General features: G+C 41.9%; 1 protein-coding gene across 1 annotated transcript in view; it reads left to right on the top strand.

Moving 5' to 3' along the window:
- The window catches only part of GDPD5 (glycerophosphodiester phosphodiesterase domain containing 5), a 191017-nt gene that overhangs the window by 47818 nt on the left and 118815 nt on the right, over nucleotides 1-24384 (top strand). The window contains 1 exon segment of the mRNA XM_075334723.1: nucleotides 19493-19665. Within this exon segment, the coding sequence (XP_075190838.1) occupies nucleotides 19549-19665 (117 nt within the window). The 5' untranslated portion in view covers nucleotides 19493-19548.

The following is a 24384-nucleotide window of genomic DNA, read 5'->3' as shown; positions in this document are numbered from 1 at the left end:
CACATCCACAAATATCCGGGAACAGTGAATCCAATCGGATTTAAAGAAAAAACAACCAAAAACCTAATGCAATCAAAAGAAAATAAACAGAAAATCAAATGAAAACCTCACTTTTTGTATGAAGTAAAAAAAAAAAAAAAAAAAAATTTTTAAATATTATAGAAAAACGATGGAGGAGAAAAGTTATAGCCTTTTTTTTGGGAAGGAAAAAAAAAAAAAAATGTTGAAGTGTACACTTCCTTGTGTGATATGTCTCATTGTAGATAACGACAGCTGTTGTTTGGGCCTGGATTATTATATTTACATGTGAAAAATCATGGTAATTGTGGTGGTAGCATAAATTACTGCACAAGGAGTGGCTGTTCCTGTAATTGCGGTCATATGGGCAGTCACCCAGCTTTTCCAGGGTCAGATAAGTCGTCCGCATGGAATCTGGAGCTCCTTTCTCAGATGTTGGATAGGATCCATCAGATCTGTTCTGTGTTAAGTAGTGTGACGAGCCCCATGTGTCTCAAGGACGTCTCGCCAGCGGTCACCTGGAGGAGCGCGGTATTGATTAAGTAATTTCTTATTCTATAAATGCCACAGAGAAGAGAGAAGGCGGCGCACTGCTATTATTACTCCGGGCGCTGCACACACTGCATCTGCTCACACTGGATAAAATAAATTATATTATATATAATATATATTTCTATTTTTTAATTTACATATTACAGTTTAATCACATATATATGCTAATTAGTGGTTCGGTATAACCTGGGCATGGTCAAAAGGCTCGGCACAATATTATGCTCAGGTCCCTGTCTCTTCTAATTGTTGCCATCACTGGCTGGACTGCTGACCTTTTTTAACAAACCAAGTTCATTCCAGGCGAAACAGAGCTGTCAATCAGCAGGGATGGAGGCGGGGACATGCAAAACTAGTGGACAGAAGATTGCATTGAACCTCTTGGCCATGCCCAGGATGCAACTCACACCTAATTAGCAATTCATTATATTTTAATTTGTGCAGAACCAAAGCAGCAATTAGAAAAGTTGTAAATGCATTCTTCTTTCTTTCTTCTTCATCCTTCCTTCCTTTTTCCTCCTTCCTTCCTTCCTTTTTCCTCCTTCCTTCCTTCCTTTTTCCTCCTTCCTTCCTTCCTTCCTTTTTCCTCCTTCCTTCCTTCCTTCCTTCCTTCCTTCCTTCCTTCCTTCCTTCCTTCCTTTCTTTTTCCCCATTCCTTTTTTTTTCCTTCCTACTTTCCTTCCTTCCTTCCTTCCTTTCCCTCCTTCCTTCCTTTCCCTCCTTCCTTCCTTTCCCTCCTTCCTTCCTTTTTCCTCCTTCCTTCCTTCCTTCCTTTATCCTTCCTTTATCCTCCTTCCTTCCTTCCTTCCTTCCTTCCTTCCTTCCTTCCTTCCTTCCTTCCTTCCTTCCTTCCTTCCTTCCTTCCTTCCTTCCTTCCTTCCTTCCTTCCTTCCTTCCCTTCCTTCCCCTCCTTCCTCCCTTTTCCTCCCCCCCCCCTCTTTCCTCCTCCCCCCTCTTTCCTCTCCCCCACCCCCCCTTTTTTTTTTTCCTTTCCTTCTTTATCGATAGATAAAGTTGAGGAGAGCGGGGGACCCTACATAGATGGGAAGGAGTTGGGCTTCACATATACACCTTCTTTTAGTTCGGGGTGCATTTTCACTGTTTTTGTTTTGGAGTTAAATTTTTGACTGCAGAAACATTATTTGGGGTTTACCATCTGGACAAGTAGAGCTGCAGTGTAAAGTATGAAGGACACACAGCAGCGGCCTGAATATAGAAGTGGTGACTTTTGACCACCCCTGACCCCCTATAGATGGGGCGGGTGAGCTGAACTCACTATTGATGGCTTTGGCAATCAGTTTATTTAGTTGGCGGAAGAATGTACCGGATATCCCACCTCCAAATACAGACCCCCGCTGCCCCCCCCGCCCAATCAGGTGGAAGCGTCCGGTCTATGGCTTTCATGTATCGGCGCCCCATAGGGACTTGTCACATCTGATCGATTTGTGAATTGTCGTTATTTGTATATGGTCAGGTGCTGGAGATGTCTGTACAGTCAGGTGGTGCTGACATTTAGGTAATAAGCCGCCCATGTTATCACCCCGGGACCGACTGAACTTCTAATCTCCATCTTATTAAATATGTATAATGCTCAGACCCTGATTTTCTATATATAAACTCATTGTACTCCTCATCTTTATAGAAAGGTGACAGGACACACATGGACCGCGACACATAATGTAACCAGCCGCACCTCTGAAAGGGCAACAGAGCGAGAGCGTATTGTTAGCTCTATAAAATACAATACATTGCATGATAAACTGAACGTCCTATGTACAAGAATAAACCTACTATAATACTGCCCCTATGTACAAGAATATAACTACTATAATACTGCCCCTATGTACAAGAATAAACCTACTATAATACTGCCCCTATGTACAGGAATATAACTACTATAATACTGCCCCTATGTACAAGAATATAACTACTATAATACTGCCTCTATGTACAAGAATATAACTACTATAATACTGCCCCTATGTACAAGAATATAACTACTATAATACTGCCCCTATGTACAAGAATATAACTACTATAATACTGCCCCTATGTACAAGAATATAACTACTATAATACTGCCCACTATGTACAGGAATATAACTACTATAATACTGCCCACTATGTACAGGAATATAACTACTATAATACTGCCCCTATGTACAAGAATATAACTACTATAATACTGCTCCTATGTACAGGAATATAACTACTATAATACTGCCCACTATGTACAGGAATATAACTACTATAATACTGCCCCCTATGTACAAGAATATAACTACTAGAATACTGCCCCCTATGTACAAGAATATAACTACTATAATACTGCCCCTATATACAAGAATATAACTACTATAATACTGCCCCTATGTACAAGAATATAACTACTATAATACTGCCCCTATGTACAAGAATATAACTACTATAATACTGCCCCCTATGTACAAGAATATAACTACTATAATACTGCCCCTATGTACAAGAATATAACTACTATAATACTGCCCCTATGTACAAGAATATAACTACTATAATACTGCCCCCTATGTACAAGAATATAACTACTATAATACTGCCCCTATGTACAAGAATATAACTACTATAATACTGCCCCCTATGTACAAGAATATAACTACTATAATACTGCCCCTATGTACAAGAATATAACTACTATAATACTGCTCCTATGTACAGGAATATAACTACTATAATACTGCCCCTATGTACAAGAATATAACTACTATAATACTGCCCACTATGTACAGGAATATAACTACTATAATACTGCCCCTATGTACAAGAATATAACTACTATAATACTGCCTCTATGTACAAGAATATAACTACTATAATACTGCCCCTATGTACAAGAATATAACTACTATAATACTGCCCCTATGTACAAGAATATAACTACTATAATACTGCCCCTATGTACAAGAATATAACTACTATAATACTGCCCACTATGTACAGGAATATAACTACTATAATACTGCCCACTATGTACAGGAATATAACTACTATAATACTGCCCCTATGTACAAGAATATAACTACTATAATACTGCTCCTATGTACAGGAATATAACTACTATAATACTGCCCACTATGTACAGGAATATAACTACTATAATACTGCCCCCTATGTACAAGAATATAACTACTAGAATACTGCCCCCTATGTACAAGAATATAACTACTATAATACTGCCCCTATATACAAGAATATAACTACTATAATACTGCCCCTATGTACAAGAATATAACTACTATAATACTGCCCCTATGTACAAGAATATAACTACTATAATACTGCCCCCTATGTACAAGAATATAACTACTATAATACTGCCCCTATGTACAAGAATATAACTACTATAATACTGCCCCTATGTACAAGAATATAACTACTATAATACTGCCCCCTATGTACAAGAATATAACTACTATAATACTGCCCCTATGTACAAGAATATAACTACTATAATACTGCCCCTATGTACAAGAATATAACTACTATAATACTGCCCCCTATGTACAAGAATATAACTACTATAATACTGCCCCTATGTACAAGAATATAACTACTATAATACTGCTCCTATGTACAGGAATATAACTACTATAATACTGCCCCTATGTACAAGAATATAACTACTATAATACTGCCCACTATGTACAGGAATATAACTACTATAATACTGCCCCCTATATACAAGAATATAACTACTATAATACTGCCCCTATGTACAAGAATATAACTACTATAATACTGCCCCCTATATACAAGAATATGACTACTATAATACTGCACCTATGTACAAGAATATAACTACTATAATACTGCTCCTATGTACAAGAATATAACTACTATAATACTGCTCCCTATATACAAGAATATAACTACTATAATACTGCCCACTATGTACAGGAATATAACTACTATAATACTGCCCCCTATGTACAAGAATATAACTACTATAATACTGCCCCTATGTACAAGAATATAACTACTATAATACTGCCCCTATGTACAAGAATATAACTACTATAATACTGCCCCTATGTAAAGGAATATAACTACTATAATACTGCCCCTATGTACAAGAATATAACTACTATAATACTGCCCCTATATACAAGAATATAACTACTATAATACTGCCCCTATGTACAGAAATATAACTACTATAATACTGCCCCCTATGTACAGGAATATAACTACTATAATACTGCCTCCTATGTACAAGAATATAACTACTATAATACTGCCCCCTATGTACAAGAATATAACTACTATAATACTGCCCCTATGTACAAGAATATAACTACTATAATACTGCTCCTATGTACAGGAATATAACTACTATAATACTGCCCACTATGTACAGGAATATAACTACTATAATACTGCCCCTATGTACAAGAATATAACTACTATAATACTGCTCCTATGTACAGGAATATAACTACTATAATACTGCCCACTATGTACAAGAATATAACTACTATAATACTGCCCCCTATGTACAAGAATATGACTACTATAATACTACCCCTATGTACAAGAATATAACTACTATAATACTGCCCCTATGTACAAGAATATAACTACTATACTACTGCCCCCTATGTACAAGAATATAACTATATATTCACTACAGAAAATTACAGATATTAAAGATCTGTTTTTCTGCCTTCCACATTCCCGGCCATTGATTATGACAGACTCCAAATCTTTCGAGTAAGATAAGAATATCCCTGTATCAGAAGTAACATGGTCATGAAGCCAATTTAATGCAAGAGAATGTATATGTGCATATGGAGAGGAAAAGGTCACCACATTGATGCAGTCATTAGGAAGGACAACCCCCCCCCCCCCTCCCCCAGGCACAGGAACCCAATACACAAGAGCCAAAAAATGCTTTAATTATTTACAATACCCAATGAAGCAGCAAAAAAACAATCTCTTCATGTGTGGTTTTTTTTTTTTGGTTTTTTTTTTCTTCTTAAGGTTAATTCTTAAGAGCCTGAGACGTCTGTAAGGCAGTACAAATTTAAGAATTACAGCATTGCACAGAGCAAGCTATTCTCCACTTAGGTCTATGATCTCAAAAAATACTCATTATATAATTGTATCAGAGCAATTCCCAGATGACATCTCTTCATGTTTACCTTTTTTTATTTGTTAGGAAAAAATATTATAGTAGTTATATTCTTGTACATAACTTTTTTGCACTCATGAACTCCTGGGTAGCTTTGGCTGTATGCTTGGGGTCATTGTCCATCTGTACTATGAAGCGCCGTCCGATCAACTTTGCAGCATTTGGCTGAATCTGGGCTGAAAGTATATCCCGGTACACTTCAGAATTCATCCGGCTACTCTTGTCTGTGTCGCGGGCGGAGGAGGGGACGCCGCGCTCTCCCTTCTGCTCGGGTCCGGCGGCTGCTGCTGCTCAGTGGTGGCTCGAGCTGTGGGCCGGATCTCGGGGACTCGAGCGGCGCTCCTCGCCCGTGAGTGAAAGGGGGTTGTTGGGTGTGGGGATTGTTTATTGTTCGTGACGCCACCCACGGTTGTGGTGATTTGTTAGCACCACCGCTGCTCTATATGGGGATCCCGGGGATGGTGATGGGGAGCAGCTAGGTGTTGTGTTGCCCCTCCGTGGGTAGGGGTTGGTGATCCCGGGGCCCGGTGATGAGATGGGAGATGCAGGGCTTGGTGGGCGCAGGGACGCGGGGGCAGCGCTGTGCCTTGCGGCACTGTGGTACTCACTCAGCCTGAGACGATGACACAGTTCTCGGTAAACCACACGGCTGGAAAGACGGTTCCCACGGACGGCTGCACTTGCTTTCCCCAGTAGGTAACGGTGATGTCCCTTTTGTCCTGCACCTAATGTTTCTGTGTTGGTAGCGATGGGTTCCCACCGGTAACCCGCTCCCCGGCTTCAAGCTGGACCGGAGGAGCTCTACTCTCTGCCCGCAGGCGCTGGCCCTGAGAAACTGATGCCCTGGCGGTGGCGGTGTCTCTCTGTAACGGTTGGACTGTTGCCTTCAATCGGGACTTGGTTGTTTGGAGACAGACGTCCCCTTCACTGACGGATTTGGCACATTTACGGCGACTCCTAGCCTTTCCGGGGTCCGAGAGGCCCCTGCCCTGGTGCTGACTGTTCTTTGTATACTGCTCCAGACCGCTGTGCCACCACCCGTCCGCGGTCCTTCCAGCAACCTCCGAGCAGTCCCCCTCCAGACTGTCACCGCCGTCTGCTGACCCTGTCCTGGCACACAGCCGGACCAACCTCAGGCTTTCTTACTAGCACTTTTACTCTTTTCTTCTTTGCTCCTCTACCACTCCACTGTTTACTCCTTCACTTCCCTCACTTGACTCTGTTCACTTAGCTCCTCACTCAAGCTCCCCCTGAGCTAATCTGCCTGGTTCCTCCTGCCTCCAGGGCTGTGAACTCCTCGGTGGGCGGAGCCAACCACCTGGTGTGAACATCAGCCCCTGGAGGAAGGCAACAAGGATTTTAGTAGCTTTGGTGTTCCTAACTGGGATGTAGGGTGTGGTGGTGTGATGACCTGTGACCCCTGGCTTGCCCAGGGCGTCACATCTGCTGTTATGTCATCAATAAACACAAGTGACCCAGTGCCATTGAAAGCCATGCATGCCCATGCCATCACGTTGCCTCCACCATGTTTTACAGAGGATGTGGTGTGCCTTGGATCATGTGCCGTTCCCTTTCTTCTCCACACTTTTTTCTTCCCATCATTCTGGTACAGGTTGATCTTTGTCTCATCTGTCCATAGAATACTTTTCCAGAACTGAGTTGGCTTCATGAGGTGTTTTTCAGCAAATGTAACTCTGGCCTGTCTATTTTTGGAATTGATGAATGGTTTGCATCTAGATGTGAACCCTTTGTATTTACTTTCATGGAGTCTTCTCTTTACTGTTGACTTAGAGACAGATACACCTACTTCACTGAGAGTGTTCTGGACTTCAGTTGATGTTGTGAACGGGTTCTTCTTCACCAAAGAAAGTATGCGGCGATCATCCACCACTGTTGTCATCCGTGGACGCCCAGGCCTTTTTGAGTTCCCAAGCTCACCAGTCAATTCCTTTTTTTCTCAGAATGTACCCGACTGTTGATTTTGCTACTCCAAGCATGTCTGCTATCTCTCTGATGGATTTTTTCTTTTTTTTCAGCCTCAGGATGTTCTGCTTCACCTCAATTGAGAGTTCCTTAGACCGCATGTTGTCTGGTCACAGCAACAGCTTCCAAATGCAAAACCACACACCTGTAATCAACCCCAGACCTTTTAACTACTTCATTGATTACAGGTTAACGAGGGAGACGCCTTCAGAGCTAATTGCAGCCCTTAGAGTCCCTTGTCCAATTACTTTTGGTCCCTTGAAAAAGAGGAGGCTATGCATTACAAAGCTATGATTCCTAAACCCTTTCTCCGATTTGGATGTGAAAACTCTCATATTGCAGCTGGGAGTGTGCACTTTCAGCCCATATTATATATATAATTGTATTTCTGAACATGTTTTTGTAAACAGCTAAAATAACAAAACTTGTGTCACTGTCCAAATATTTCTGGACCTAACTGTATATTCTTGTACATAGGGGGCAGTATTATAGTAGTTATATTCTTGTACATAGGGGCAGTATTATAGTAGTTATATTCTTGTACATAGGGGCAGTATTATAGTAGTTATATTCTTGTACATAGGGGGCAGTATTATAGTAGTTATATTCTTGTATATAGGGGGCAGTATTATAGTAGTTATATTCTTGTATATAGGGGGCAGTATTATAGTAGTTATATTCTTGTACATAGGGGCAGTATTATAGTAGTTATATTCTTGTACATAGGGGGCAGTATTATAGTAGTTTATATTCTTGTACATAGGGGCAGTATTATAGTAGTTATATTCTTGTACATAGGGAGCAGTATTATAGTAGTTATATTCTTGTACATAGGGGGCAGTATTATAGTAGTTATATTCTTGTACATAGGGGCAGTATTATAGTAGTTATATTCCTGTACATAGGGGGCAGTATTATAGTAGTTATATTCTTGTACATAGGGGGCAGTATTATAGTAGTTATATTCCTGTACATAGGGGGCAGTATTATAGTAGTTATATTCTTGTACATAGGGGGCAGTATTATAGTAGTTTATATTCTTGTACATAGGAGCAGTATTATAGTAGTTATAGTCTTGTACATAGGGGCAGTATTATAGTAGTTATATTCTTGTACATAGGGAGCAGTATTATAGTAGTTATATTCTTGTACATAGGGGGCAGTATTATAGTAGTTATATTCTTGTACATAGGGGCAGTATTATAGTAGTTATATTCCTGTACATATGGGGCAGTATTATAGTAGTTATATTCCTGTACATAGGGGGCAGTATTATAGTAGTTATATTCTTGTACATAGGGGGCAGTATTATAGTAGTTATATTCCTGTACATAGGGGGCAGTATTATAGTAGTTATATTCTTGTACATAGGGGGCAGTATTATAGTAGTTATATTCTTGTACATAGGGGGCAGTATTATAGTAGTTATATTCTTGTACATAGGAGCAGTATTATATTAGTTATATTCCTGTACATAGGGGCAGTATTATAGTAGTTATATTCTTGTACATAGGGAGCAGTATTATAGTAGTTATATTCTTGTACATAGGGGGCAGTATTATAGTAGTTATATTCTTGTACATAGGAGCAGTATTATATTAGTTATATTCCTGTACATAGGGGCAGTATTATAGTAGTTATATTCTTGTACATAGGGGCAGTATTATAGTAGTTATATTCTTGTACATAGGAGCAGTATTATAGTAGTTATATTCTTGTACATAGGAGCAGTATTATAGTAGTTATATTCCTGTACATAGGGGCAGTATTATAGTAGTTATATTCTTGTACATAGGGAGCAGTATTATAGTAGTTATATTCTTGTACATAGGGGGCAGTATTATATTAGTTATATTCTTGTATATAGGGGCAGTATTATATTAGTTATATTCCTGTACATAGGGGCAGTATTATAGTAGTTATATTCTTGTACATAGGGGGCAGTATTATAGTAGTTATATTCTTGTATATAGGGGCAGTATTATAGTAGTTATATTCTTGTACATAGGGGGCAGTATTATAGTAGTTATATTCTTGTACATAGGGGCAGTATTATAGTAGTTATATTCTTGTACATAGGAGCAGTATTATAGTAGTTATATTCCTGTACATAGGGGCAGTATTATAGTAGTTATATTCTTGTACATAGGGAGCAGTATTATAGTAGTTATATTCTTGTACATAGGGGGCAGTATTATATTAGTTATATTCTTGTACATAGGGGCAGTATTATAGTAGTTATATTCTTGTACATAGGGGGCAGTATTATAGTAGTTATATTCCTGTACATAGGGGCAGTATTATAGTAGTTATATTCTTGTACATAGGGAGCAGTATTATAGTAGTTATATTCTTGTACATAGGGGGCAGTATTATAGTAGTTATATTCTTGTACATAGGGGCAGTATTATAGTAGTTATATTCTTGTACATAGGGGGCAGTATTATAGTAGTTATATTCTTGTACATAGGGGGCAGTATTATATTAGTTATATTCTTGTACATAGGGGCAGTATTATAGTAGTTATATTCTTGTACATAGGAGCAGTATTATAGTAGTTATATTCTTGTATATAGGGGGCAGTATTATAGTAGTTATATTCTTGTATATAGGGGGCAGTATTATAGTAGTTATATTCTTGTATATAGGGGGCAGTATTATAGTTATATTCCTGTATATAGGGGGCAGTATTATAGTAGGTATATTCTTGTACATAGGGGGCGGTATTATAGTAGGTATATTCTTGTACATAGGAGCAGTATTATAGTAGTTATATTCTTGTATATAGGGGGCAGTATTATAGTTATATTCCTGTATATAGGGGGCAGTATTATAGTAGGTATATTCTTGTACATAGGGGGCGGTATTATAGTAGGTATATTCTTGTATATAGTGTTGTTCTTTCTGCCCCGTGTTCTCCGCTGTGTGTAGATGGTGTGCTCTTGTCTTGCTCCTTGCTGTGTTGCTGGCGTCCCTGTATTGTGATGTGACCTCGGTTGAGCAGTCGCTGTCTGATATCGGTGTTACTTTGGTTGCACAATGTGTGAGCTATAATGGATCAGTGGATGATGATTGTATGAGGATGATGATGGTTGTTTCTTCACTGTCGGGACACTGTGATATTCCGCTCGGGTCGGCCGGGTGTGTACAGGGAATATCTGGATTCTGTGACTGAACAGATTATTTTTATGATCATGAACTTCAATCTGCTCCGTGCAGTTTGTGAGCAGATGAATTGGCTCATGAGCACGCGGCTTGCTCGGTGGTGACGAGCGCTTCTGGCTGAGCACATTATTTGCGGCTTGGAGGCGTCCGACGCCCAAATGTTTCTCTTCGCTTATAAAGCGTTTATCTCTATAATGAAACCTTCCCAGTAATTGGAACCTGATGACTTATCTGGACTGAAAAAGCTTCCTAATAATGTTGTCAGTTTTTTATTTTTATTAATTTAATCTGTATGTGTCGCAGTACCTGACAATGACCATAGATAAGAGGGGGCGCTGTCCATTAGAATGTTTGATCTTTTTTTCCTGCAGAGTTACCTTTTTAATTTGCTGAGGGTAAATGTCGCGTTCATCTGGAAGCTTAGTCTCTGTGACCGGCAGCATCAGACAGCTCCTCTATCCCCGCTCCCAGGTTCTCCGCTGTTCAGGCGGAGCGGAGTGGAGCTTTATGGCGACTTTAATTGTAACAGTTAAGTGTCTCTACTTCATTATGGCGCAGAGCAGGCGGCTGTGACCACTAATGCCCCGCGAGAAGCAATAAACCTTCCTGGTTCTGCCCTTTCACCCCTAGGGAGCGCTGTGCCGCCCCAGTCACCTGCATTATGTTGGGATGGAGTAGCAGCAGAGTGATCATTGCTGCACACTGACACTGCTCCATTCTTCCCTCTGATGCCAACTACAGCGGATGAGGCAAAAGAGAGATCAGCTGCAGAAACCCACTTTAAAGGGAAGCGGCCAACAGAAAATCATTGTATATAGTTAGCATGAAGGGTAACACGTGTATACATCACTTATAACAAAGGATCCACTGTTCACAATAGGTGTCACAGCTCACCTCCTCCTCCTGTACAATGACTCCTCCACACACCATAGGTAACACTGGATCTACCATCCATAATTCCATAATAGGTGATGTCACAGCTCACCTCTTGTTTTCCTCCTCTACAATGACTGATAATGCCTCTGTATACAGTAGATAATACAGGATCCACCATTCACAATAGTTGATCTCACAACTCACCACCTCCTCCTGTACAATGATTTAGAACACAGGATCCATCATTCATAATAGGTAATATCACAGCTAACCTCCTCCCCCTCCTTTATAGTGACTGATAACCTCTGTATAGAGTAGAAAATAGAGGAGCCACCATTTACAATACGTAATGTCACAGCTCACCTCCTCCTCCTCCTCCTCCTCCTCCTTCTGTACAACCACTGATAATACCTCTATATACAGTAGATAACACAGGATCCACCATTCACAATAGGTAGTCACAGCTCACCTCCTCCTCATGTACAATGTCTCCTCTATATATCATAGGTAACATCAGATGCACCATTTACAATAGGTGATATCACAGCTCACCTCCTCCTGTACATTTACTTCTCTATGTACAGTAGGTAACACCGGATCCTCCATTTATAATAGGTGATATCACAGCTCACCTGCTCCTCCACAATGATTTATAAAACAGGATCCATCGTTCACAATAGGTAGTCACAGCTCACCTCCTCCTCCTTCTGTACAACTACTGATAACACCTATGCATACAGTAGGTAACACCAGATCTACCATTCACAATAGGTGATATTACAGCTCACCTCCTTCTCCTGTACAGCGGCTGATAACCCCTCTATACACAGCTGATAACACAGGATCCACCAATCACAATGGGTAGTCACAGCTCACCACCTCCTTCTGTACAATGACTCCTCTATATATCATAGGTAACATCGGATCCACCTTTCACAATAGGTGATATCAGAGCTCACCACCTCCACCACAATGATTTAGAACACAGGATCCACCATTCACAGTAAGTAGTCACAGCTCACCTCCTCCTTCTCCTGTACAATGACTTCTCTATATACAGTAGATAACACCAGATCTACCATTCACAATAGATGTCACAGCTCACCTCCTCCTTCTCCTGTACAATGACTTCTCTATATACAGTAGGTAACACCAGATCTACCATTCACAATAGATGTCACAGCTCACCTCCTCCTTCTCCTGTACAATGACTTCTCTATATACAGTAGGTAACACCAGATCTACCATTCACAATAGATGTCACAGCTCACCTCTTCCTTCTCCTGTACAATGACTTCTCTATATACAGTAGGTAACACCAGATCTACCATGCACAATAGATGTCACAGTTCACCTCCTCCTTCTCCTGTACAATGAATTCTCTATATACAGTAGGTAACACCAGATCTACCTTTCACAATATGTGATGTCACAGCTCACTTCCTCCTCATATTGATTTATAACACCTGATCCACCATTCTCAATAGGTAGTCACAGCTCACCTCCTTCTTCTCCTGTACAATGATGTCTTTCTCACAGCTCACCTCTTCCCTTTCCTGTACAATATTTGCACATGCTTATTAGATGCTTCATCAGAACAGATGGTAAGACTCTGCTCATTGCTGCTAATGTACATGTGTATTTTCTGAAACAAATAGAATTTAAAAGTCTAGAAAATACCCGTTGGACAATAAGAGAATTGTAAAATTGCTCCTTTTTATTTGTAATACAGATTGTGATATGGGGAAATAATTTTTGGCAAAAAACAAAAAAAAATCTATTTCACACACCAACTTGTTTTAACCAATCTTTCCTTTTCTATTGACACCTTCCCCTTTAAGGTTCGTCTGCAGCCGGTGAACTCACACGCTGAACTATTGCTTTAAGAGAACAATTCCTTTTAACTGGGCGTCATGGTAACCAGTTTAGTTTCCTTGTTCCTCTTGTCTGATACAATGTTACATTATTTGACTTGGTGCGTTACGTTGTATCGAAACCGGACTCCCGATAGATTGATTAACGCCGGATGTTGGCCGAGCGCCTCGTATTATGCAATCAGATCTCAGATTTCCGGGGTGAGGGGCTGACTGATCCTGCCAGGAATGTAGCACTTATCTGGGGTTCTGTAGGTCTGGATGGTGGAGCAGTAGTCTGTGTGGCTCATCTGCTGGCGCCAGGTTTTGTATATATTATGTAATACGCTGTTCGCCCTCCTCTGCCGCACATCTGCCAGGATATAGTGGAATGGATGAGACCGCGCGGCTTTTCCTCCCCGGAATAGTTTTATCGCTTTAATGCCAGCGATATTTAGCAATAAACGCTCCGGGGAATAGAGAATGAGCCCTGGCTGTGAGCGAAACGTGCGGCGTGACCATAACGTCCTGTGCCAGACCCCAGGGTCAGGATGGAAAAATATTAATAATATTAATAATAATAATAATATAAATTATTACTATTATTTATTTATACACTGAATTGTTACTAGATTTTCTTCTTTCCTCCTGAGTCAAGAACTCACAATGTAAAGGGTCACTCAAGTCATGACTCCAAGTGATGTCAGCACCGGCAATCATCACTGAGGAGGTGAGATCTAGATTTTGCTGGGTTTTTTTTTTGTTTTTTTTTCTTCTTACATAGCACAAATCTATTTGATATACTCCAGAAGAAAATTTCTCCTGTGCTGATTGCTCTCCACCTGCTGAGTAATGTGTTCAATTCCATGCCAAGAAAATAAGGAGAACGGAAAAAAACAACTCTGAGCGCAAAACTTATTCTCACATTATCAAGTTAATTGCCTTGTAAATACTTGTAAAATGGTGATAAATAACAAATATTATCTTTATGTGCAAGAATATGACTACTATAATACTGCCCCTATGTACAAGAATATAACTACTATAATACTGCCCCCTATATACAAGAATATAACTACTATAATACTGCCCCCTATATACAAGAATATAACTACTATAATACTGCCCCCTATATACAAGAATATAACTACTATAATACTGCCCCTATGTACAAGAATATAACTACTATAATACTGCCTCTATGTACAAGAATATAACTACTATAATACTGCTCCTATATACAAGAATATAACTACTATAATACTGCTCCTATATACAAGAATATAACTACTATAATACTGCCCCCTATATACAAGAATATAACTACTATAATACTGCTCCTATATACAAGAATATAACTACTATAATACTGCCCCTATGTACAAGAATATAACTACTATAATACTGCCCCCTATATACAAGAATATAACTACTATAATACTGCCCCCTATATACAAGAATATAACTACTATAATACTGCCCCTATGTACAAGAATAGAACTACTATAATATTGCCCCAATGTAAAGACTCTATTAATTCCAACCAAAGCTGCCAATTTATGTAGTTAACAATAACCTGAATATAATTAGCAGTGATCTTGTCATTAGCAGCGGATTAACTTGTCGATAAATCTATGGCGTCTCCATCCCCAGAGTTCATTAGGCTGTGTAATCATTAGGAGTAACATGTTTGTGTAAATCATCACAGAAGATAATGACTGGAGCTGATTGAGCTAATAGAAAATTAAAGTCACAATTCCCCCTCTGGTTGTTTTTAACTTTTTATCCTCTTAAAGGGAACCTGTCACCAGGATCTTCCCCTATAAGGTGCGGCCACCAGCAGTGAGCCCCTATATACCACCTTATATACAGTATTTTAGAAGAGTCCAGGCCGCTCTGTAGTATTCAGTACTTTTGTTATACTTTCCTGGGGGACGGTTGGGTGCAATAGGTGTCGCTGCTCTCGATCCGGCACCTCCTCCATTTTGTGCTGTTGCTGTCTTCCAGTGTCTGCCATTGCGCTCCTGCGCACACGCACGTCTCTTCTACTGAGCTGCTTGCTGTCTCCTCTGCTGCAGATCTAGCAGTTATACACAGCTCATGAATATGATGGACTACCTGCAGCACCCCAAGTAGTCCTGTAATGATTATCTCCTGCTGATTAAATAGTGATATATTTTTTTTTTTTTTTTAATAAACAAAACTACATTTAGCAGTCCAGTAAGTGACACATAGCTGGAATCAGGTTCTCTGTCTTTACGTTATGCTGCTCTCAGATTAGGTGGCAAAAGTCTGGTGACAGATTCTCTTTAAGCTACTTTCCAGATTTGGATGGGGAGGTTAGGGTGGAAATCTAAGTCCCACACCAATTATAATTGTGACGGATTGTTGGCCCATTGTTGATGGAAAGATGGCTACCCCAATGGGGCCAAGTTCTGTTAAAATAATTTGGGCGTTAAGGAAATTGGGAATCTCAAAATGAAAGAAAAAAAAAAAAAAAAAAGTTTAAAATTGCAGGGAGTCTCCAATGAAGCGGCCATTATGGCCTGGCGAGGACCATACATCACCCAAACAGATATTCTATAGGGGTAAACTCACCCATACTGGGTGTAGCAGGTGATTCGAATCCTCGTCCACCCGACCGTCATTATCCAGACTGTTCTGCACCTTGAAGCTCGCTGAATATGAAGAAATGGGCTGCTACCGGACCTTCTTTGACCCCCCCCCTCCCCCTCCTTCCCTTCTGGACCGCTTTGTCCCCCTCCTTTGGACCTTCCTCCCCATTTTCTGGACCTCTTTTCCCCTAACCTCATTTCTGGACCCCCCATCCCTCCCCGCCTCATTTTTATACCTCTTTCTCCTCCTCGTTTCTAGACCTTTTTTTCTCTCCGCCCCTACTCCTTTTTGGACCTCTTTTCCCCTCCCTCCTAATTTCTGGACCTCTCTCTCTACACCACCCCTCATTTTTTGGACCTCTTTTACCCCTCCCTCCTCATTTCTGGACCTCTTCCCCCCCCCCCCCCCTTCATTTTTGGACCTCTCTTCCCCTCCCTCCTAATTTCTGGACCTCTTTCTCTCCACCACCCCTCATTTCTTGGACCTCTTTTACCTCTCCCTCCTCATTTCTGGACCTCTCCCCCCCCCCCCCCCTTCATTTTTGGACCTCTTTTCCCCTCCCTCCTAATTTCTGGACCTCTTTCTCTCCACCACCCCTCATTTTTGGACCTCTTTTTACCCCTCCCTCCTAATTTCTGGACCTCTTTCCCCCCCCCCTCCCTCCTCATTTCTGGACCTCCCTCCCCCCCCCCCCCCCACCCATTTTTGGACCTCTTTTCCCCTCCCTCCTAATTTCTGGACCTCTTTCTCTCCACCACCCCTCATTTTTGGACCTCTTTTGCCCCTCCCTCCCCATTTTTGGACCTCTGTCTCCCCTCCCTCCTCATTTCTGGACCTATTTGTTCCCCCTTTTTATTTTTGGACTCTGTCTCCCTTTCCCGATTTCACCCTTGAGCCTCTCGTCTCCTCTCCCCACCTCCGTAGACTTTCATGTCTTCCTTTTCTGGGTTTATTTGTCAATGTCACAGATTTCCAGGAGGAACTAACAGAGTGAGCACGAGCCCTACTTCTCTGACCTGGTGGAAGAGCAATCCCCATAAGAGCTCTTCACCCTCTGTCTATGGGAAATCCTGGCACTGCGGCCCAATGAGACTGTGAAAAATTAAATTCTCCTCACATCAGAAATGAAAAGAACTTTGGAATTTTGAAACAATGTAACATATTTATTATTCTCTCAGATCTTCCCGGAGACGGTTTCTCGCAGTTTGTGCAGAAATTCTTTGGTTTTGCAGCGATTGTTGCAGCCGCTGTCCGGGGGGCTGGGGCGATCTCGGAGGTGTAGATGCTGGATGTGGGGGTCCTGGGCTGCTGCGGTCACACGTGGTCTGTGGTTGGGAGGTCGGGTGGATGTTCTGTTTCTCTGAAACACTTCTGGAGACTATTCATGGTAGATAAATGAACATTCAATTCACAGGCGACAGCTCTGGTGACATTCCTGCAGTCAGCAACAAGTGCACGCTCCACCAAACCTGCGACATCTGTGGCATTGTGCGGTGTGATAAATGTGCACATTTTAGAGTGGCCTTTTATTGTGGCCAGCCTAAGGCGCACCTGTGCCATAATAATTCTGGGCAGCCTAAGGCACACCTGTGCATTAATCATGCTGGGCCAGCCTAATGTGCACCTGTGCAATAATCATGCTGTGCCAGCCTAAGGCGTACCTGCGTAATAATCATGCTGGGTCAGCCTTATGCGCACCTGTGTAATATTCATGCTGGGCCAGCCTAATGCGCACCTGATCAATAATCATGCTAGGACAGCCCACGTGCGCACGTGCGCTTCAAATCGCTGCAGAATATGTCCGTAGTGAAAAAAAAAGCCGATTCCATGCGCTCTGCCTGCAGCTCCTGCCATAGACAGAGCAGGAGCTGCAGGCAAAGCGCACGGAAGAAGTGACGTCACTTCTTAGAACGCGCACTTCGAGCAGCAGCCGAAGCGCTGCGCTCTAAAACGCCACGTGCGCACGGCTCCTGCATAATCTTCATAGATTATGCAGGGGACGCAGGACACATGCAGTTACGCTGCGCTACAAAGCGCAGCGTAACTGCATGTAATTACGCAACGTGCGCACATAGCCTAAGGCACACCTGTGCAATAATCATGCTGGGCCAGCCTAAGGCACACCTGTGCAATAATCATGATGAGCAGCCTGAGGCATATCTGTGCAATAACCATGCTGGGCAGCTTGAGGCACACCTGTGCAGTGATCACGCTGGGCAGCCTGAGGCACACCGGTGCAATAATCATGCTGTCTATTAAGCATCTTGATATGCCGCACCTGTGAGGTGGATGGATTATCTCTGCAGAGGAGAAGCGATCACTAACACAGATTTACACAAACGTTTGAACTATATTTGCAGATAAAAAGTCCTTTTGTGTCCATTATAAATAATCTAGTAACTATGACTTTTCTTTGTAAGTGAAGACTCGGGCACTTGGGTCCCTTGAGATGAAAACCTCTCGATACCGAGAGCTGATTGATGGATTCAGAACCAGAAGCGAGATCAGAATTTGGCGGCTCACCTGTCCGTCTCGTCTGCACCGCTGCCGCTGATCGATTTCTATCACTGGTCGCGGCCCCTGATTTCCTGTCGCTTATCACATTTCTGATCTTGTTTCTTGGTATTTGGAAAGGTTGGCATTGTGAATGATTATCGCCTCCTGGAGAGAATCGTCATCTGCTCTGGAAAATGTCACCTCTCCTCTCATTAAAGGGGAATGTAACCTTAATGCATCTTCCAAGAGGGTGGCAGCAAAATCTACTGAGGCAACAATTCTCTAGGTGAGCAGCAGCTTGTGCTCCGGAGCTGCTCTTCCTAAGAGAAATTATGACATTTTAACCATTTGCTCATCATTTTGGAGAACATGGAGCATCTTGATCACTGGTGGGTCACTGCCACTTCCTCACTAAGACATTTTGAAGGAACTGTGGTCATTTATACTCATTGTAGTATATATATATATATATATGTGTGTGTATGTGTGTATATATATATGTGTGTATATATATATATGTGTGTATATATATATGTGTGTGTGTGTATATATATATATATATATATATATATATATATATATATATATATATATATATATATATATATATATATATATATATATATATATATATATATATATATATATATATATATATATATATATATTAATATATGTGTGTGTGTGTTTTGTATAGGCGCTGCCACTTTTGTTCAGTTTTGTATTATTCTTTGGTAGTCATGTGACCCTTTTCTTCCATTGTCAGGAGGAGGAGGCCCCGATGGACATTTAGTAGCCGTCTGCTGAATCGCTGGAGAGAGTATGGTAAAGCACCAACCGCTACAGTACTACGAGCCGCAGTTATGTTTGTCATGCCTGACCGGAATTTACGGCTGCCGATGGAAAAGGTATCAGCGGTCACATGATGACACTACAAAGGTGAGAATAGCTTACATTAAGCTTCATCCTGCTATTTAATCTGATCTTTTACAGAAAAGCCTGAAATTAAGATAATTTATTTTTATGTTGTTTTTAATTTCATGAGATTGTTTGCAGCCACCACTAGGAGGAGCTCCCTCTATACAGAGATACATAAGATCCTGTCTGCAGTCACCACTAGAGGGAGCTCCCTGTATACAGAGATACATGATAAGATCCTGTCTGCAGCCACCACTAGAGGGAGCTCCCTGTATACAGAGATACATGATAGGATCCTGTCTGCAGCCACCACTAGGGGGAGCTCCCTGTATACAGAGATACATAAGATCCTGTCTGCAGTCACCACTAGAGGGAGCTCCCTGTATACAGAGATACATGATAAGATCCTGTCTGCAGCCACCACTAGAGCGAGCTCCCTGTATACAGAGATACATGATAAGATCCTGTCTGCAGCCACCACTAGGGGAGCTCCCTGTATACAGAGATACATGATAAGATCCTGTCTGCAGTCACCACTAGGAGGAGCTCCCTGTATACAGAGATACATGATAAGATCCTGTCTGCAGTCACCACTAGGGGGAGCTCCCTGTATACAGAGATACATGATAAGATCCTGTCTGCAGTCACCACTAGGGGGAGCTCCCTGTATACAGAGATACATGATAAGATCCTGTCTGCAGCCACCACTAGGGGGAGCTCCCTGTATACAGAGATACATGATAAGATCCTGTCTGCAGCCACCACTAGGGGGAGCTCCCTGTATACAGAGATACATGATAAGATCCTGTCTGCAGCCACCACTAGGGGGAGCTCCCTGTATACAGAGATACATGATAAGATCCTGTCTGCAGCCACCACTAGGGGGAGCACCCTGTATACAGAGATACATGATAAGATCCTGTCTGCAGCCACCACTAGGGGGAGCTCCCTGTATACAGAGATACATGATAAGATCCTGTCTGCAGCCACCACTAGGGGGAGCTCCCTGTATACAGAGATACATGATAAGATCCTGTCTGCAGCCACCACTAGGAGGAGCTCCCTGTATACAGAGATACATGATAAGATCCTGTCTGCAGCCACCACTAGGAGGAGCTCCCTGTATACAGAGATACATAAGATCCTGTCTGCAGCCACCACTAGGGGGAGCTCCCTGTATACAGAGATACATGATAAGATCCTTTCTGCAGCCACCACTAGGGGGAGCTCCCTGTATACAGAGATACATGATAAGATTCTGTCTGCAGTCACCACTAGGAGGAGCTCCCTGTATACAGAGATACATGATAAGATCCTGTCTGCAGCCACCACTAGGGGGAGCTCCCTGTATACAGAGATACATGATAAGATCCTGTCTGCAGCCACCACTAGGGGGAGCTCCCTGTATACAGAGATACATGATAAGATCCTGTCTGCAGCCACCACTAGGGGGAGCTCCCTGTATACAGAGATACATGATAAGATCCTGTCTGCAGCCACCACTAGGGGGAGCTCCCTGTATACAGTGTCATTGATTTCGATATATAAACATGGAATATACTTTCCTCGTGGCTGTTATTTCCTGTGCGGGGGATTTGGAGTTCTGTCTCACGGAAACTGTTCATAAACGGCTACTAAGATGATTATCTGCACAGTATTATAGAGTTGTGTAGTTGACAATCTGTCGAGGGGTGACCAGTGCTCCGACCTCAGTAATGGCAGCCCTGCATAATAAATATATTTCTATTATAATATGTACAGTGACCCTGCCATTCAGGAGTCTGGGAAAGCTGGGTGGCAGCTGTGATGGGAGTTATATTTGTGGGGGGGTGTTCCTTAGCAGTATATATCGGCACAGCATATGGACCCAGCCTCCGATGTGCCGCGCTCGGCTGTTCCCCCAGCTGCTCGCTCTATAAATCTCCATGTTCCCGTCTAATTTATTCCATTTTTCCCCTTCTGTTCTCTGAAATATATTTATTGATTTATTTTTTAGCGCCATTGTTCTCCCATGGTTCCCCCCCATTGTTTTATCTCCTCCGGCTATTCCACCGAGCCCGTTCACTGTCCAGATTCTTTTGTTGTTGTTTTCTGTGTGAACCTGGAAAAGCTGGGTAACAGTTAATATCACCCAACTTTTCTCTAATGCTTCACAGCAGCAGAGGAGCGATTAGTGATTATCTCTCCAGACCTCTCACCAGTGTTTGGACTCTTCGTCGCAGTTGATTGGTGGCAGTTTCCTGAATATGCACAGCTGCAGTGTAAAGCATGGAGGAGACTGAGAGCTAAAGCCTTTGAGGGAAAAAAGGGAGGCTGCTTTCAGTCGCTGATCAGGACTGTGCCTTATGGAGCATGAAGTAAACCTAATCTACCACTTGCATTCACCTCTAAGGGGATCTCCGATCTGGTAAATCCCTACTTCTTAGAATCACTTGACTTAATTCAGATTAGACCCAGCGCTCAGTTGTGCTCTGCATAAGAAGAACCTTTCCTTGCAGTGCCTCCGCTGGAGAATGATGGTATTGCAGTGAATTTTGACTACTTATATCCTCCAAACGGGAGGAGTCCTCACTCCCCCCCCCCGAGCCCAGCACTTTGTCTGCACCACTGCTCCTGGTCTCTGTGATTGTCTGCAGCGCTGTCATCACATTGAAAGCACTGTAGACAATCTGACAGCTCAACTACAGTGCCTTGCAAAAGTATTCGCCCCCCCTTGAATGTTTCAACCTTTTCCCACATTTCAGTCTTCAAACATAAAAATATAAATGTTAATGTTCTGGTGAAGAATAAACAACAAGTGACACAATTGTGAAGGTGAATGAAATTTGTTGCTTATTTTAAACTTTTATAAAAAATAACTGAAAATTGTTGCGTGCAATATTATTCATCCCCTTTTAAGTGAATACTTTGTAGCGCCCCCGTTTGCTGCGATTACAGCTGCAGTCTCTTGGGGTATGTGTCTATCAGTTTTGCACATGGAGAGGCTGAAATTCTCGCCCATTCTTCCTTTGTAAACAGCTGGAGCTGAGTGAGGTTGGATGGAGGCGTTTGTGAACAGCAGTTTTCAGCTCTTTCCACAGATTCTCGATTGGGTTCAGGTCTGGACTGTGACTTGGCCATTCTAACACCTGGATACGGTTATTTGTGAACCATTCCATTGTAGATTTTGCTTTATGTTTGGGATCATTGTCTTGTTGGAAGACAAATCTCCGTCCCAGTCTCAGATCTTTTGCAGACTCCAACAGGTTTTCTTCAAGAATGGTCCTGTATTTGGCTCCATCCATCTTCCCATCAATTTTACCATCTTCCCTGTCCCTGCTGAAGAAAAGCAGGCCCAAACCATGATGCTGCCACCACCATGTCTGACAGTGGGGATGGTGTGTTTAGGGTGATGAGCTGTGTTACTTTTACACCATACATATCGTTTGGCATTGTGCACAAACAGTTCGATTTTGGTTTCATCTGAGCAGAGCACCTTCTTCCACATGTTTGGGGTCTCCAGGCGGCTTGTGGCAAACTGTAAACAACACTTTTTATGGATATCTTTGAGAAATGGCTTTCTTCTTGCCACTCTTCCATAAAGGCCAGATTTGTGCAGGATATGGCTGATTGTTGTGCTATGGACAGACTCTCCCACCTCCGCTGTAGATCTCTGCAGATCATCCAGAGGGATCATGGGCCTCTTGGCTGCATCTCTGATCTGTCTTCTCCTTGTGTGAGATGACAGTTTGGATGGACGGCCGGGTCTTGGTAGATTTGCAGTGGTATGATACTCCTTCCATTTCAATATGATCGCTTGCACAGGGCTTCTTTGGATGTTTAAGGTTTTGGAGATTTTTTTTTTTAACTAAATCCGGCTTTAAACTTCTCCACAACAGTATCATGGACCTGCCTGTTGTGTTCCTTGGTCTTCATGATGCTCTCTGCGCTTTACACAGACCCCTGAGACTATCACAGAGCAGGGGCATTTATACGGAGACTTGATTACACACAGGGGATTATATTTATCATCATCAGTCATTTAGGACAACATTGGATCATTCAGAGATCCTCAATCAACTTCTGGAGTGAGTTTGCTGCACTGAAAGTAAAGGGGATGAATAATATTGCACGCCACAATTTTCAGTTATTTTATTTTTTAAAAAAGTTTTAAAATAAGCAATAAATATCGTTCAACTTCACAATTGTGTCACTTGTTGTTGATTCTTCACCAGAACATTAAAATGTTTATCTTTGAAGCCTGAAATGTGGGAAAAGGTTGAAAACTTCAAAGGGGGGCGAATACATTCGCAAGGCACTGTATATGTTGCCTAAGTTGACGGCTGAAGCAGAACCTGTGATCCCTTTTGCATTATGGAAAAAAAGTTCTACAATTTATTTATTTTTTTTTTAATTTGCTATTTCTCCGTTTTAGGATCTTATTGCCATCAGTAAATGGAAAGCTGCTGATCAAACTCCGGCGGCCGAAAATCTGACTGTACTAGTGCTGAGGAGGGATGTGCGAACCTAAACTGTAAAGTTCAGGGTTCGTACCGCACACCGGATGTCTAGGTCTAGGTCCCGGACCCCAACAAAGGCTTTTACCTGTGCGTTCGATTCCTGTTCGGGTTTGACATCTGAATAAAGCTTTTTGAAGGTGTGCAAAGCAGCCAATCAGCAAGCTTTACATGTGTGGGCACCTCTGGCCCCATGTCAAGTATTGGCATGGCTGTGATTTGGCCAGAGAAATCACTGTAAAAG

Source organism: Anomaloglossus baeobatrachus, chromosome 2, assembly GCF_048569485.1.
Source record: "Anomaloglossus baeobatrachus isolate aAnoBae1 chromosome 2, aAnoBae1.hap1, whole genome shotgun sequence".
Taxonomy (NCBI): Eukaryota; Metazoa; Chordata; class Amphibia; order Anura; family Aromobatidae; genus Anomaloglossus; species Anomaloglossus baeobatrachus.
Note: the sequence above shows the minus strand (reverse complement) of the source record. Positions and strands in the feature narration are given on the sequence as shown.